The sequence below is a fragment of the Protopterus annectens genome, chromosome 6.part0, assembly GCF_019279795.1.
Source record: "Protopterus annectens isolate FY-2018-M chromosome 6.part0, PAN1.0, whole genome shotgun sequence".
Classification (NCBI taxonomy): domain Eukaryota; kingdom Metazoa; phylum Chordata; order Ceratodontiformes; family Protopteridae; genus Protopterus; species Protopterus annectens.
In genome coordinates this window covers 1,970,139,641-1,970,157,974 of record NC_056737.1, presented here as the reverse complement: position 1 = coordinate 1,970,157,974, position 18,334 = coordinate 1,970,139,641, and the positions used below count along the sequence as shown (strand labels likewise).

The window sequence follows — 18,334 nt, the reverse complement described above, 5'->3', positions numbered from 1 at the left end:
ATACAGGTAATCACTTTGAACATCCCTCTATGAAGTTTAAGATTGATTTTAAATATTATGCTGATTGCAGAACTAGGAAAGTGGTTTATTTATGTTTCTGCAAAGTTTGTTTCGCATTCTGTATAGGAAAAACTAACCGAATGTTGGAAGGATAGAATCCCTGAACATCACAGAGACAAACATATGTTTACAGGCTGATAAGCCCCCTGGTCTACATAGTAAAGTTTCATTAAAACCTTTTCTAAAATCTAGATGCTTGAAACATTAGGTTTCTGATGTGTGGATTCACACAGACATAATTGTGTGTGTGTGTGTGTGTGTGTGTGTGTGTGTGTATATATATATATATATATATATATATATATATATATATATATATATATGCATATATATATATATATATATATATATATATATATGTACTCTGGAGGTCTCTGTGGCTTTAATTCTTAATTGCATTTAATTGTTTCAGTTGTGCTAGCTTGATTGTGCCTATATAAAGGGCATGCATTCTATTAGCAACTGAAGTCTGATGAAACAGTTATGCTGAACTGCAAAAGCACTCACTTTTGGTCCTATTAACAATAAATATACTTTTATTTACCTGCCGTGAGTGACCAAGGTTTCTATTTTGGATTATTCTTATTTTTTTTACCTTTATTGGTCACTTTCCTTGTGGGAGACTGTTTTTATTTCTTGCATCACTGTGTTTTGGGATCTCACTTGGACACGGCAGAAGGCATTACAAGCTGTGCTGAGATTCCTTTTGAAGAGGGCCAAGGAGGCGCTCTGCTTGACATGTATGGGCAGTCTATTCCAGCGTATGGGGAGTCTCTGGGTCAGGAACCTATCCCTCCAGTATGTTTTGTTCATTGTGATGACAAGGTTTAGATCCCTGGAGTGTGTGGCTCTGAGGGATTGGGATTTCTTTAAGTGGAGCATGTCCAACAGCTCAGTGTTTGACATGGCCTTGTATGTTAAGCAGAGATTGCCTCTGAGTAGACCATATGCCACAGAGTATAGCTGGAGTTTTTTTTAGACTGTCAGCATATGGCATCTGCTTTAGACCTGTGATTCTTTTAGTGAGGTATTTCTGTGGCCTTTCCAGCTGTTACAGATGTCTTGTGAGGTACATACCAAACGGGGCATTATACTATATAATGGGTCTAATGTGGGATGAGTACAGTGGGACAATTACCTCCTTTTTTCTGGATGAACAGCCCTTAGTGATGAGGTGTGCCATATAGAAGGATTTCCTAACTGTTGTGGCGATGTGGTTATCGAAAGTGAGACCGTTGTCCACCTGTGTCCCTACGTCTCATCACACTTTCGATGTTTAGTGTACTGCCACCTATGTGGTAATTCATGGGTACATGTTTTTTTCCAAAGGGGATAACTATATATTTCTTGGCATTAAGCTTGAGCCCATGGCTCTGGCACCAGGCATCTGTTTCTGTAAGGCCCTTTTGTAGTATATCCACATAATTTGGGGATTCAATAATGGCTCCCAGTTTGCAGTCATCTGCGAACTTTGTTAGCCAGCGTCACTTAGTGTTAGCCTGTACTTCAGAGAAGTAGATGCCAAACAAGAGTGGTCCCAGGACTGAACCTTGAGGTACTCCACTTACCACTTGTCTGGAGCTGGATTTGGAGTCGGCTACTTTTACAGTCTGGGTTCTGTCAGTAAGCCAGTTGGCAACCCATCGAGTGACGTAGGGACTTATGCCCAGCTTAGTAAGTTTATCTATGATTCCAGAGTGGGGGATGGTGTCGAAGGCCTTGGCGAGGTCCATATAGGCTGTGTGGACCGCCTTACCCTCATCCACAGCTCTGGAGACTGATTCGAAGAAGTCAATCAGGTTCAGGAGACAAGATCGGCCCTTCACAAACCCAAACTGGGTGGGGTCCAGTGTTTGAAGGTTGCCATTGTCTTTGTTTATAAGTTCCATGATAATGCGCTCCATGCCCTTGAAGATCAGGCTCGTCAGACTGATGGGATGGTAGCTCCCGGGATCCAAGGTGGATCCCCCCCTTGTGGAGTGGGATGACTGTAGCTGTGCACCACTCAGTGGGCACGAAGCCTGAGGTGAGGCTATGATTAAACATGACACTTAGGTGAGGTACCAGTTCATTTTGTAGTTCATGTACGTTTGTAGTTATATATATGGCTTTTTCCAGATTTCTCAGTCTTAGAGGTTGAGAGATATGAATACTGAAGTAATTTTACTGGACATAGGGGTCACTAGTTAGTTCTTTGTTTTTCTGTGCTGCTATAAATTTTGCATGACTGCATGGGTTGGCTGTGCTCTTTTCAGTAGCAAACACCTAGAAAGCATTTTTTTCTTGTAGAACGATCAAATAAAAATGCACCCTGTAAAGCAGCAATGTAGAGCAAATAAAATGAGCCCCAACAAGCTTAGAGCAGCTAGTTGGGCGTTGAGTGTCAATTCTTACAGATTTAGTACAATTCGGTATTGTGAAAACATTAAAGTTAGTAGAATTTAGTACTGTTTAGCATAGTCTGACCCAATAAAGCACCCTTATTAGTCTGTACCAACAAAGTACCCTTAATAACCTTCTAACACCAATACACCACCCCCTTGAAAGTCACCAAAGGACTAAACAGTACGGATATTCAATTTCATAACTTCTCTGTAGCCAACTTGGTGGATATGAGCATCTTGAGACAAAACAGCAAAGTAACTGTCTCATGTTTACCAACAAGTACATAATCCTTAAAGAAGCAGACAGAGTATGTAAGAGACGTACTCACACAATGACTCTGCAGGCTAAACTCTCTACATCATGCACACACACTGCCACTAGGCCCAGATTTAAAACTGTAATGGATCACAAGAGGTCTTATCACTGTCAACATGGCTTTTAAGTGTCAGTTCAAGATTCCTTGTTAAGTATACAAACTGGCACGCATGCATACCTACGAAAGTTAGCAACTACAGCAACACAGACTTCTCTGCCACTCATACCTGAAAAGCAGACAGTTGCATAATATTTGTTCTTATTACCTTTGCTTTCGAAGCTGCATATCATCCATTACTCCTTGGATGTGATCAACGTTCTCTTTATTTTCAGCAGACACATCTTTTCCATAAGCCCAGGAAGCCTGGGTGGAAATTTGTTCAAGAAGTGCTTGACCCTTTTCACGTAAACTTTGTAAAGTTATATCTGTTTGTGAGGAAAGGGATATAACCAAATTATTTCATTTGAAAATGTAGCAGTTCTGTTAATTTAAATAAAAAATACAGTAAAACAAAAACAAGCACTACAGGGATGCCTTTTTTCCAAGAAATTTTGACTCAACAGATGCAAGGGTTTGTTGTGAAACTACAAGCTGTACAAACTCAACCCCTCCCTTAAAGAGGCAAGTTACAATAATAGGTTTAAGGATACGATGGCAAAAGTGAACTTCTTTCTTTCTTGGTAGAAGCAATAAGCGACAGAACATGAATTACAATTTTATTTACTTATTTACTTACTTAATTAACTAACTAACTAACTGATTTGTTAGCCAGGTACACCCTCTAGCCATAACTACTACTTTTCAGCAATGACCTATGAGCGCTGTCTGTTTAAATGACCTGTTCAGTGTCGCACAATTTACAAGTGGAGAGTGACAGAACCAAAACCAGGATTAAAAGATGAAAACTGTTTGTATCTCAATGCTTTAACCTCCGTGTAGGCCACACTATAAATGCGTAGAATAAAACAAAATTCTGTGTCAGCCTTTGGGACAAATTTGGAATGTACACTCTGAGCTATTACCATTGTGAACATAATCAGGGTTATCAAAGGAGATGGCACAAGACATTTAGTACTTGCTACATGCGTGCATGCAAGCAAATCAGAAAGGAGAGGAACCATGTATTCAAACACATTCATCTCTGTTTTATCCTGATGGTAGATAACATTTACTTAAAACTTCTAAGGAGTCTTCACCAAATAAGGTCCCAGGCTACAGACGGAGTAAGTACTTTCCTTGAAAATTGCATCATAACACCAACAGAACCATTAGGATGGCAATGTTTAAGGCAGGAAAACCAACAGTAAATCAGGTAAAAAATTAAATAAGCAAAATAACAAAAGTATTTTTGCTATATTAGTTGATCTATGAAAAAAACATGACTTGTTGGGTCCTTAGCTGGCTTCTGCTTCTCCACTATTCATTATATGCAAAAATCTTAGATCTCCACTCAAGAATGTCACATGATAGTGTTGATTATATACAATACTGCAATACTCTTGCTGGCTCTGTGGTAAAGAGCAACAGACCCCAGAGTACAACCCAGCTGACCGATATTCAGGCAGCAGCTTGGGTACTGGAGGGGCTGGACAGGGGAGAAAGAGGAATGAAGAGACAATGACTGTATAAATCTTCTAGAGGTATGTTGAAAGGTGTGTTGCAGGGCTTATCACTCTCTAATATATCTCAAGTGGAAACGATGGTCCAAGCTAGAGTCATCTACTCATGTGACTTAATGATTTCATGGACTGGGGAAGCTAGCCTGGACTTTTGTAAGATCACTGGAAGTAGAGAAACCTAGTGGTTAGTTTGAGGGATCGGAGATTAGGGATCTGGCATTCCAAATGGTGAGACATCCGATCCTGTTTGGGATCTAGTACCCATGGAGGATACTTGCAATGAGACCATGGGAAGGGGAACCATACCTGGCGAGGCCAGTAAGGGGCAATGAGTATTAGACTGGTCTTCAACCTGTGGGCTTTCTGAAGAGTTTTTGTTATCAGGGGAATAGGTGTGTAAGCACAGAGGAGACCCGAGGGCCAATCGTGGACTACAGTAACCCCGGGTGACTCCACCAAAGGAGGGATCAGTGAAGTACCCGCTGCACTTGTTGTTTAGGTGTGAGGAAAAGAGGTTGCAGCAAGGCTACTGATTGGTTCAGGGACCAAGATTCAGTTTAACTTGTTTGAATAAGTATAAATATTATTATTGTTAAAAGGACCAAAAGTAAGCGCTTTCGCGGTTCAGCATAACCGCTTCATCAGACTTCAATTGCTAACAGAAAGCATACCCTTTACATAGGCACAATCAAGCATCAAGCTAGCATAATTGAAACAATTAAAAGCAATTAAGAATAAAAGCCACAGAGACCTCCAGAGTACACACACACACACACACATATATATATATATATATATATATATATATATATACACATATACATACAATTATGCCTGTCTGAATCCACACATCAGAAACCTAATGTTTCAAGCATCTAGATTTTAGAAAAGGTTTTACTGAAACTTTACTATTTAGACCAGGGGGCTTATCAGCCTGTAAACGTATAATCCATTTTTGTTCTATTTCTTCAGTTTTGTTACAAAAATCTCCACCTCTGTTATTTACACCTATATGCTCAATGACAAAAAGTGGAACTCATGGTCTAACCCTTCTCTCAAAACATGCTGTGCACGTGCACTAGTTATGGAACTCCTGGTCTAACCCTTCTCTCAAAACATGCTGTGCACGTGCACTAGTTTCTTTGCTGTTATGCATGTCCCTGTGATGTTCAAGGATTCTATCCTTCAACATTCGGTTAGTTTTTCCTATATAGAATGTGAAGCTTAAACTTCATAGAGGGATGTTCAAAGTGATTACCTTTTCGAATGACATTAACAGAACCTGTGAAGTGATTAAAAAGAACTGGAATGTTCTGCATGCTATAGAGGAATTAAAGGATGTAATTCATGATACCCCCCTTTGTTTCCTTTAAGAATAATTGTTCTTTAAAGAAACAACTATGCTACAAATCTAATAAACGTACTGTAATGTTATCCAATAGGACAGGGAGTCCCTATCCATGTAGAAACTGCTCTGCATGTAAGCATATTTATACAGGTAATCACTTTGAACATCCCTCTATGAAGTTTAAGATTGATTTTAAATATTATGCTGATTGCAGAACTAGGAACATGGTTTATTTATGTTTCTGCAAAGTTTGTTTCGCATTCTGTATAGGAAAAACTAACCGAATGTTGGAAAGATAGAATCCTTGAACATCACAGAGACATAAACATACGTTTACAGGCTGATAAGCCCCCTGGTCTACATAGTAAAGTTTCATTAAAACCTTTTCTAAAATCTAGATGCTTGAAACATTAGGTTTCTGATGTGTGGATTCACACAGACATAATTGTGTGTATATATATATATATATATATATATATGTGTGTACTCTGGAGGTCTCTGTGGCTTTAATTCTTAATTGCATTTAATTGTTTCAGTTGTGCTAGCTTGATTGTGCCTATATAAAGGGCATGCATTCTATTAGCAACTGAAGTCTGATGAAGCAGTTATGCTGAACTGCAAAAGCACTTACTTTTGGTCCTATTAACAATAAATATACATTTTATTTACCTGCCGTGAGTGACTGAGGTTTCTATTTTGGATTATTCTTTTTTTTTTTTACCTTTATTGGTCACTTTCCTTGTGGGAGACTGTTTTTATTTCTTGCATCATTGTGTTTTGGGATCTCACTTGGACATGGCAGAAGGCATTACAAGCTGTGCTGAGATCTGACAGAACCAGGACTTTAATGGAGAACACATGCATGCTCTTCGCTGGAATGCTATCCTTCATAATGGTAGCAATCCGTTACTATCAAATTATGCCCTAACACACACTATTCCTATTCTGAATAATGATGAATCCTATGAGAACTTTATTACTAAACATCGTGTGCTTGAAAATAAACTCTATCAATTCAAGAGCCTGCAATGGCAGCGCTTCCATCTTGAAGCATCACTGCACTTCAATATAGTTCCCAGGGGTTTGAGAGTATTAACCACCCCCAGCTATGTTGGAACTTATCCTGAGCTACTACGGTGCTGGCAACAACTGAATTTGAAGTTGAGCACCAAATATATGCAGCTCATCATTGACTTTTTTCTTCCACAAGAGAGAGAGAGCTGCTCAGTGAGATAAATGTTCTACAGAATGAGTTGTTAGACCAATTTAAGGATGACTTATTCTGCAATAAGCTTGATTCCCTATATGACAATATTGTTGTTTATGACAAGAAACTGCAGACTGTCAAAATGCGGAAATTACAGAGGGATCAGCAAGATTTTAAAAAAGGGGCGGTCTTCTCATGGCCCAGAGAGAGGACTGACATTGATTCGCAACCAGCAAACAGGACAACACCAGCAACCAATAATCGAGCTAGTTCTGCACAACCAGAAACAAGTCCCATACAAGGCCAATCTCAGTGCAATGAAATAAATATCCCAGCTCTAGAGGACAGAAGTAACACCACCACCACCTAACAATTACGTATTTTGCCCCAGCAAGAACCCTCTTTGGTTTCTGAGCTCCATACTACTAACAAGAGATATGCCAGACCACGTACTACGCCTACCAATAAGGTAGGAACGAGACTGATGGAGCAATTGGTCCTAACACAAATGAATGTTTTTTTGTTGAAGGACCTGCTTCCTATACGGAACCGCTCGAAGAGCAGGGGCAGGAAAGGTTGACCGCGGCGACTAGAGAGCACAAATCACCCGGAGAATCAAGAGCGCAGATGGAAAAGGCAAGTTTAGTTATTAACATTTCTTCATATTTGCTGACTGACTCTCAGATCACGCCACTATCTAAAGGACTAAATTTCATCTCTGCTCAGCGCGGGGATCTTGTAGAAACTTTGAAACATCTGAAATTGTTTGGTCGTAACTTGAATCTCAAGGTTATGTTTAATACCTGTTCTGAGAATACTGCTATACTCTGGAAACCTAGTACTTTCATTCCACCACCACATCCTATGGTGGAAGCATTTATTGATTTGTGTGAGAGAGAGATTCGTAAAACACACTCTGAATGCAATGATGCTATGTTTTTTAATATGTCAATTGCTGAAAGTTCTGACTTAAGTGAACTAAAGGGTATGTCTGGCATATAAATTAGACCAACAGATAAAGGAGGCAGTGTGGTTATCATGGACAGAGACATGTATATACAGCAAATTAATATGTTACTGAGTGATGTTAACACTTATGCCAGTATTAATGCCCGGATTATTAAGGCATTATAGATAAAATACATTTTTTAATTTTTGATTTACTTATAACAAATAGAATTACTGAACCCCTGTTCGACTATTTCAACATAGAACATCCTATGACACCAAAAATATATGGGTTGCCAAAGGTACATAAACATCTGACACCTCTCCCCATGAGGCCTATTGTCTCAGGTAGAGGATGGGTCACTGAACCTCTTTCCATTTATGTGGAGAAACAGCTACATCCACTTTTAGAGAGCTGTCACACTGTTTTGAAAGATACGAAAATGTTTTTGCAAAAGTTGCACAGTGAAACTCAGAATCTTAAGACAGATTGTTTACTAGTAACCTTGGACATAGAATCACTGTTTACTGTGATCCCCAATAATTGGGGCATAGCTAACATAGATAAGTTTCTAACCCTTAGGAATTGGGATAGAATAAAAATATCACTCATTAGTACTTCACTTGAAATGATTTTAGAGAACAATGCTTTCATGTTCAATGATGCATTTTATTTACAGAAGGTTGGCGTAGCAAAGGGCACTCCTTCTGCCAACAGCTATGCCAACCTCTGTTTGGTCCAATGGGAGTTGGACTTCATCTTTGACGGAAATTCTTTCAGTAAACATGTCGTATGGTATATACATTTTGTGGATGACCTGTTTTTACTTTGGGATGGCACTGTTGATGAGCTTAAAGATTTTGTCGCCTATTTGTGCAGCACTACTCATTTTCTTAAGTTTACATATAAATTTTCAGATCTTGAAATTGAGTTTTTGGATATAAAGGTCAACAAGGAAAGGCTTAATATCTTTGAAACGACTGTATAGGAAGCCGACCAGAAGGAATAGCCTGTTACACTACAGTAGCATGCACCCAAGACATGTTAAAAGGAATGTGTTAAAAGGGCAAGTGTATAGGATAATACGAATTCATAATAATGATGCATACCTTGAGACAGCCCTAAAAGAACTAAAACAAGAGTTGCTAGACAGGGGATATAAAGAACATGAAATAGATGAATGTATTAAGGCTGCTTGGAATGAAAGAGGCTCTAGATGTAGACCGTACTTTAGTGATATGACTGAGATTAATCCCAGTACTACTGTGGATAGTAGGCAGATTGATCGTGAACCTCTCAGTTTTCCCCTTTTCGAATGACATTAACAGAACCTGTGAAGTGATTAAAAAGAACTGGAATGTTTTGCACGCTGTAGAGGAATTAAAGGATGTAATTCATGATACCCCCTTTTTTCCTTTAAGTATAATTGTTCTTTAAATAATCAACTATGCTACAAATCTAATAAACATATTGTAATGTTATCCGATAGGACAGTGACTTATCCGTGTAGAAACTACTCTGCATCTAAGCATATTTATACAGGTAATCACTTTGAACATCACTCTATGAAGTTTAAGATTAAGATTAAATATTATGCTGATTGCAGAACTAGGAACGTGGTTTATTTTTGCTTCTGCAAAGTTTGTTTCACATTCTATACAGGAAAAACTAACCGAATGTTGAAAGATAGAATCCATAAACATCACCTGAACATTTTAACAATAAATATACATTTTATTTACCTGCCGTGAGTGACCGAGGTTTCTATTTTTGATTATTCTTATTATTTTTACCTTTACTGGTCACTTTCCTTGTGGGAGACTGTTTTTATTTCTTAAGTATAAATATTACTTTTTTTGGATCACAGGAGATTTAGCCTATTGACAACAGTTTATTAATAGATTATTTGGTCAGTCACCTACCTATTTAGGGCTTTATGGTTTTCCTAGGTATTTACATACATTATGTAACATCGGATGTATTAACACTGGCTATACTCACATTTCATAAATACTACTGTGTATTTTATGTAATGTTATTGTCTTTATTAGGCATTCATCTCATTTGGCAATATTTAGGTATATTATATATACCTTGTACATTCTGTGGGCTTAGCTTTACTTTATACTTAACAGTTTTTGGTTGTATTGATTGGCCTTTGATACAGCAACTTTATCTTATACATGTGCTGCGTAAGTGTAGTGATTTAAAAAAAATTTTTTTTTCTTTGCTGTTTCAAATTTCTCTTTTGGGATTGCTAGAGATCACTTTTGGCCCTTTTATTTTGAAGTTGAATATGGATCTAACATCTACAATACAGGGGCTGTCAGCTGACAAGGACAATATCCAGGTCTTTGGGGTGAATACAGATTCAGGAACTATTTCAATTAATAAGTATATTCCAGAGAGAGACTCAATGTTCACAAATATTCACTAAACCTTTGAAATGCATGAACATTTTTAAGATCCGATGTCTGGCATTCCAAATTATTTAAGGCATATAAATTTAATAAATATTACCCCTAGAGGCCTACGTATTTGAATTTAACCACTGGTGGGCCAACCTGATGATATTTTATTGTCTGCATGGTCTGAAGTATAACAATCAGCTTCCATGCAATTTGTTGAAATTTTACACTCATTTTATGAGCGTAGGATAGTCAGTTGTACATCAGAAGTCACTCAGGTTTGTGAGCAAGCCAAACAATTTGATGGTCAATCCACTTATAAGTCCTGTCTTCAAAAATTAAGCACTGAACTGTTTGAATCTGAAAAAGAACTTAAGGATAGGAAGGTCCGCAAATTTAAGAGAGACATGATGGATTACAATCAAGGTAGACCCTTTGAAGAATACAAAAGTGTTAAATTTTCGAAGCAGGAACCAAATAATGCAGCTCAACAAAGAAAAAGGAAAAAAATCTATCTTAAAAAACAAAGTTGTTAGTGACACCTCTGGGGAAGATTCTTCCTCTTTTACAGATACTAAAACTGAACACGTACAGGGGTCACCAGCCCACAAAAGACGCAACTCATATAAGTTTTCACATCAGGACAAACGTCTTCTAACCCTTTAGGATTCGAAGAAGGGGACGCAGGAAGCACAGGTCAAGAGGTCATGTTAGAAAAACTGCTAAACATATTAAGGCCTCAGAAATAGATTTATGCAACATTCACAATATAGCTGTTCAAATTGTATTCCTTTGTGGTGTCTGAAGATACTTTTTTGGATGATGTGATTTCTTTTCGTAGATTGTTAAACCTCAAATTGTACTTTGATAAGTACCTTGTTCTCAGCACATTTTTAAATTTCAAAGATCTACATTTGTTCCTCTTGTGAACAAATATGTTGATATTTTTGAAAAATGTGTTTTCAAAGATCTACATTTTGACTTGGAATCACATGCATAGTAATTTGACTACATATGAGATACTAGTTTTAGATAACCTTAGGAAGAATATAAATACAGTCATCATTGTTGCTGAAAAGGGTGGGGCTGTGGTGGTCATGGAATGGTCTATGTATTTAGCTGAGGCTGAGAGAATTAATAGATTGCAGGGTTTATACAAAATTGTCCATTGATCCAACTTTGAGAATTAAATGTGATATTGATGAGTTTTTAACGATTAGCGGTGGATGAAGGCATCATCACCCAAAAAACCTTGTACCATTTGACGGTCCAGGACCCTTTAACACAATATCTAGATTTGCTTCCTAAGATTCATAAAAATCCCTTACAAACACCAGGTAGGCCTATTCTTTCCGGAAATGGTTCACTAACAGAACCAGTACCATCTTTTCTTACTATGTATCTTAAGCCATTGTTAAAAGGAGTTACAGCTCGTATTCAGGACATGACAGCATTTTTAAATATTATTTCAGATATGCAGCGGGAAGCAGGGTGGACCATCTGTACTCTAGATGTTACTTCTTTATACACAAGTGTTCCACATTGGGCTGGCCTAGCTGCCTTGGAATACTGGTTGCAAAAAAAATCACCTTATATAGTCCTGATTTCAACACCTTTCTTCTTTGTTTAACAGAACAGGTTCTTACCAAAAAATGTTTTTTATTTCAACGGCGATTGTTTTCTACAGCTTAAAGATACAGCTATGGGTGCATCTATTGCACCCATTTATGCTGATCTGTTCATGGACTACCTAGAACAGGAAATCATTTATGATACTAGTCATACAAGGCCATGTCAAACCCAGTGCTGTTGGACATGCTACACTTAAAGAAATCCCAATCCCTCATAGATGCACGCTCCAGGGATCTAAACCTTGTCATCACAATGAAAAAAACATGCTGGAGGGATAGGTTCCTGACCCAGAGACTCCCCAGAGTCTGGAATAGACTGCCCATACATGTCAAGCAGAGTACCTCTTTGGCTCTCTTCAAAAGGAACCTTGATGATTGGATGGGAGATGGGAAATTCACCCTGGGGATCACGTCAGTCACCCTGCTAGATAGGGGTCCAGGGAAGTAAATACTGTGGGAAGAAATAGCCAGGGAATAGTTATGGCTAGGCTTGTATAGGCCCTAGGGCCGATAGCCTAGTACCAACCTATGAACCTATAATTTGTTTTTGGATGAGAGAGATATTTGGCGCAGATACTTGGATGACTGCTGGATGGTCCTGAAGTCAGATGCTGAATATTTGCAAGAATTTGTCCAATATTTAAATGAAAATAAGTTGGGCATCCAATTTACAGTCCATTATTACTCTAAAAGTATCTCTTTTTTGAACGTCCTGGTGAACTGACTACAGGATGGTACGTTGGGACACATCATTCTATTGTAAGAAATTACATTCTAACACTTTACTCCATGCCTCCAGCTGTCATCCAAAACACATCATCTGTAATATTCCAAAATCCCAATTTATGAGGGTGCGTAGAATTTGTTCCACTCAGGAGGGACATCTTTCAAAACAGCAGGAACTTATTAATAGGTTTGGGGAATGATGATATATCAGATCCCATGTTGTTCAGATCAGTAATGAAGTTAAATCTTTGAACAGAACAGATTTGTTGAGATATCAACCTAGAAATATTAAAAAGGATGATATTATTAGACTAACTACTAGTTATGGCCGCAACACTTTCACGTTTATGGATCTTATTCAGAAACACTAGGGCATTTTATTGGCAGATGATCAGCTCAGTAATATTTTGAGTTCTAGATGTTGGCTATCTTTTAGGACAAGCAAAACATTAGGGGGCCTTTTTAATCATTACAAACATAAAACCTCATTTGTCCACACAACTCAGGCCACACTGGAAGGAGATATACTGCTGGGTTGCTTTCCATGTGGCCATTGCACTTTTTGTAAGTTTATATGTAAGTCTAAGGAATTTACTAGTAAAAACACCTCCCAGATATTCAATATTAATGTTTTGCCAATTATAGTACAGACTGAGTTATTTATCTGGCTAAATGTTCATGTTCAGTGTTTTATATAGGCCAGACATCTAGACCCATTAGAGTATGTATCTGTGAACATTTCAGTAACATAAGAAAAGTACAGTTTTGTACCTACCATAAATGTAGATGTTCGAGTGCGCATACAGTTGCAGTCATCACACTTGGGGTTATCCTGCCGTCAGGCGGGTCCTCGGTCGGCCGAATTCCAAAGCCTAGGTCCGGCGTAGGTTGTCGTCGCTTCTTCCCTGACGTCAGTGCAGCAGGGGTATAAAGGAGGCAGCCGATGCCATTTTCTTCAGTTTTTCTTGCCCCAGATGTCAGGTGCCCCCAGAAAGGAAGGCAAAACATGATGCCATGCAAACATACATAAGTAGATAAATCAAAACAGTAGTTGCAAGCAAATACACCATAAAAGAATACCCCAAATAGGTTGTATGTTAAAGGTGTTTGTCATAAGCCCTGTCCTAAGAGGGGATGGAGGGAGGGTAACCTGGACTGCAGCTGTATGCGCACTCGAACATCTACATTTATGGTAGGTACAAAACTGTACTATGTTCATCGTGCATACAGCAGCAGTCATCACACTTGGGTAGAATCCCAAAGCTAAGTAAGGGTGGCTGGTACTAAGAGAATTTGGAGGGGCTAGAATGCCCTGCAGGACTGCTGTGGCAAAGCCCGCTCTAGATTTTGAGTATAGTGGAAGGTGGTAGTGCTTGGAGAAAGTGTTCACTGAACTCCAAGTAGCTGCTTCCAAAATGTCCTTGGTAGGGTCCCCTCTGAGGAAAGCTGCTGAGGTAGCTGTAGCCCTGGTGGAGTGGGATCTGATGTATACAGGCACTGATTTTCCATGAAATGAATAACAAAAGCGTATGCAGTGGGCTATCCATTTTGAAATAGTCTGTTTGGAAATAGCCTTTCCTTGAGCACCTGTAGCATAGGACACAAAGAGCTGCTCAGATTTTCTGAATGACTTTGTTCTGTCCAAGTAATAACGAAGTTGCCTGTGAATGTCCAAGGAATGTAGTAGCCTCTCTCCTTTGTTCTGTGGGTTTGGATAAAAGGTAGGTAAATGAATAGACTGATTCAAAGCCACACTGGATACTACCTTTGGCATGAAGGTAGGGTTGGTTCATAAGGAAACCCTGTCCTGATGGAAGATGATGAATGGTTGCACAGCCATGAGGGCCTGTAGCTCCGAAACCCTGCATGCTGAGGCAATAGCCAGAAGGAAGGCCGTTTTCCATGACAAGTATTGTAGCTCTGCTGAAGAAGCCAGCTCAAAAGGAGGAAGTGTCAGCTTCTCCAATACAAAGTTGAGGTCCCAAGCTGGAGCTGGTGGTTTCCGTGGGGGTTTTATATTTTTTGCCCCTCTGAGGAACTGCCTTAATAGAGGATGTGAGAATAAAGGAGGATCCATATTGTATTGTGCTGAAATGGCTGAAGCGTGGATCTTGATGGAAGAGAAGGAGAGGCCACTATTTAACATCTCAGTTAGGTACTGTAAAATCTGAGGTATATTTATTACCCAAGGATTCTGACCCTTTACTTGATTCCAGGAACAAAATAGTTTCCATTTGGCGGAGTAGGTTTTTCTAGTGGAGGGTCTCCTGACCTCCAAGATGACATCCTGTACCTCCTTGAAGAGGAGAGTTTGTTGGTAAACTAAGGTATTCTCCATGCAGCTATATTTAGCGTTCTGAGCTGGCTGTGAAGGGTCTTGTAGTTGTGCTGGGACAACAGAAGAGGAACTTGAGGAAGGATCCATGGTGGTGAGTGTGACAGGCTCTTTAGGAGAGGATACCAGTGCTGTCGTGGCCAGTCTGGAGCAATGAGAATCATTTGCGGTCTCTCTGCTCTGGTTTTTAGTAGGACTTTGGCCATTAGAGGTAGAGGCGGGAAGGCATAGACTGTCAATGCTGTCCAATTGAAAGAGAGTGCGTCCACTTTCCAGGCCTGTGGATGACAGGTCCTTGAGCAGAATTTTTCCAACTGGTAATTTCTGTGGGTAGCAAATAGATCTATGTCTGGCTGTCCCCATGCCTGAGTTATCTTTGAGAAGACTTGAGGATGCAACTTCCATTCATGTGGGTCTGTCATTTTTCTGCTTAAGTTGTCTGCCAGTGTGTTTTCCTTCCCTGGCAGGAATTGTGCCTGTAGTTGTATTTGTAATTCCAGTGCTGTGTTCCACAGGGTCATGGCTTGCCTGCACACGGGGTATGAATGTTCCCCCCTGTTTGTTTATGTACCACATGACTGTGGTGTTGTCTATCCTTATTAATAGCTGGCCTGGATGCAGTAGGTCTTTGAAGGTCATAAGAGCATTTTGCACGGCTAGCATCTCCTTTTGGTTGATGTGTAGGTGCATCTCTTTTGGGACCATTTTCCCTGAATACACTGACCTGCCATGTGTGCTCCCCAGGCGTAGTCTGAGGCATCTGTTGTGATGATTTGAGTTGCTTGTGGTAAACAAAAAGGAAGACCTGTGTTTCTTTGGCATGCTTGAGCCCACCACAAAAATTCCTTTTGAAGGCATGGAATGAGTGGTATAATTGTTTCCAAGCTGTGGCTGTGCTGAGACCATAAGTTTTTTAGGTACCATTGTAGTTTCCTCATATGCAGCTTTGCAAATGGTATTAGTAGGATGCAAGATGCCATGAACCCCAGAGCCTGCAGGATTTTCCTTGCAGTTAGCCTGGTTAAAGTTGCCATTTTGCTGTAGTATTGAGACAGTTGCCCTTGTTTGTCTGGCATGAGGTAGGCCATCTGGGTTGTTGTATTTAAGCTGGCACCTAGGAAAATTATCTGTTGAGAAGGTATTAGTTTTGATTTCTTTTTGTTCACTGTGTAACCCAGGCAGTTTAACAGATTTATTACAAACGCCAGATGTTGCAATAGAAGTTCTCCTCTGTCTGCTTGGATCAGGCAGTCGTCCAGATATGGGTAGATTTGGATTCCTCGTTGTCTGCAGAAGGCAATTACTGATGCCAGGCATTTCGTAAACACTTTGGGCGCAGTAGATAAGCCAAAGGGCAATGCAGAGAATTGGTAATGGGTTGAACCTGCAAGAAATCTGAGGTATCTTCTGCCATCTTGTCTGATAGGGACATGCAGGTATGCCTCCTTGAGGTCCAACGTTACCAGCCAAGACTCCTTGCCCAGCATGGGAAGAAGCTGCTGTAATGTGAGCATCTTGAATTTTGGTACCTCTAGATAAGTGTTTAGAATAGATAGGTCTAAGATGGGTCTCCAATCTTTGTCCTTCCTTGGTACCAGAAATAGTCTGGAATAAAAACCTTGACCTTGTTCTTTTGCAGATACCTCTTGAATTGCTTTCATATCCATGAGAGCGGAAATTTGCCTTTGTGCCTCTGCCCATTGATTTTGTGGCAGGTTTGGCATGCCTCTCATTTTTGTAAGGGTGTGAAAGTGGAACCTGTAGCCTCTGTCTATAATATCCAGAATCCATTTGTCCTGTGTAACAATGTGCTAGTTTTTTGAAAATAAGGCCAGTTTTCCGCCCAAAGGTGCTGCCATTATATCTTTGTTTGGCAGGCATAGGGGAAAATCATTGCACCTGTTTCCTAAATAATTGTGGTCTGTCTTCTCCACCTCTGGGGGTTGGTGTTTGCCACTGTCTAGCTCTGTAAGATCCTTGAGGTTGTCCTCTACCCCTTGGGCGTCTGTATCTGCCCCTTTGGGGTCTGTCCGTGGCTGGAAAGGACCAATTTTTTGAAGGCCAGTTTCTGCTGAAGCGTGGAGGCTGCACCTGCAAGAAATCTTTAACTGTTTGCATAGATTTTTCTTTTTCCTCCATTTTCTTTAATACCTCCTCAGCTTTAACACCGAACAATACATCTTTTTGTAGTGGTGCATCTAATAACTTTGCTTTGACATGATCTGGAAAGGTTTGCTCTTTGAGCCAAGCATGCCTACGTATGACAGATCCTGTGACAGTGGCTCTGCATGAGGCCTCTAAAGCATCAAAACCACACTGCAAGGTACGTTTCCCCACTTGTTCTGCTCCATGCAACAAATCCTGCAACTCTTTCAAGTCTGGTTGTTCTGTCTGTGTCATTTTGCCTTTCAGCTGAGATAGCAAGAACTGTTGGTATTTTAACATATGAAATTGACAGTTTAATGCCCTCATGGTTAAAGTGGCTGATGTATACGCCTTTTCCCCCCACCTTTCTAATGCTCTAGAATCTCTCTCTGAAGGCAAAGGGTTTTTAGAAGTAGAGGCCTTAATCCCCTTGGGACCCTGTGAAATTGTTTCTGGGTCAGCAGTATGGCTTTTAGAAAGGAACTGGTGAGAATCAGGAACCCGGTAATATCTGTCTGGTTTAACAGGGGCTGGAGGTAATGAGTCTGGATTAAGACTGGCTTCTGCGTACACATCATCCAAAATATCTAAGACAGGAGGAATAGCCAGGGGCCTATGCTGGGGAAGTAGTAGAAATTCCCTGAGTTTTTTCTTGGAATCTGAGTAATCTTGGCCTTCCCAGTGGAAGTGTTCTCTCAGTGTATGCAGGGTTTCCCCAAAAGAGAAGTCCTCAGGGGGGGAGACCGAGGGAATAGACTCCTCAGCATCCGAGTCTTCAAATGGGGAATAGGTGTAATCCTGGTCCTCAGAATGGTCTGAAGTAATAGAAGTCTGGTCTGAGGAAGGGTAGTCTTCCTCCAACCTGGGTCTTTTGTCTGAGGGGGGGGGTTGAGAACCCCTGATGAGAGTAATCAAATCCTCAGCCATTTTAAGCATCTGTTTTTTAGGCATGGGGCCTTGAGAGGGGGTCTGAGGCCCTTGTTTTTTAATTTTCATTGCAGATTTAGACTTAGTGAATGATTTAAAAGAGGAGGTGGTAGGCCTGAAAACGCCTTCAGATAGGGCAGGCCTCGCTGAAATTTCGGTTTCCCCGCCAAGAGTGGCGTCGGTATCTGCAGTGGGAATGGAGACCGAGGATCCTGCGGCCTCGGGTACTGAAGTCGCCGGTAAAATAGTTTCATCGGTAGTCAGGTGCTGCATAGGCA

The 18,334-nt window shown here is 40.1% G+C and overlaps 1 protein-coding gene across 1 annotated transcript in view; it reads right to left on the bottom strand.

Annotated features, from left to right (window-relative positions):
* The window catches only part of SESTD1 (SEC14 and spectrin domain containing 1), a 1,957,182-nt gene that overhangs the window by 555,504 nt on the left and 1,383,344 nt on the right, over nt 1-18,334 (bottom strand). Inside the window, exon 16 of the mRNA XM_044075265.1 lies at nt 3,027-3,186. Within this exon, the coding sequence (XP_043931200.1) occupies nt 3,027-3,186 (160 nt within the window). The remainder of the gene's footprint in view (nt 1-3,026; nt 3,187-18,334) is intronic.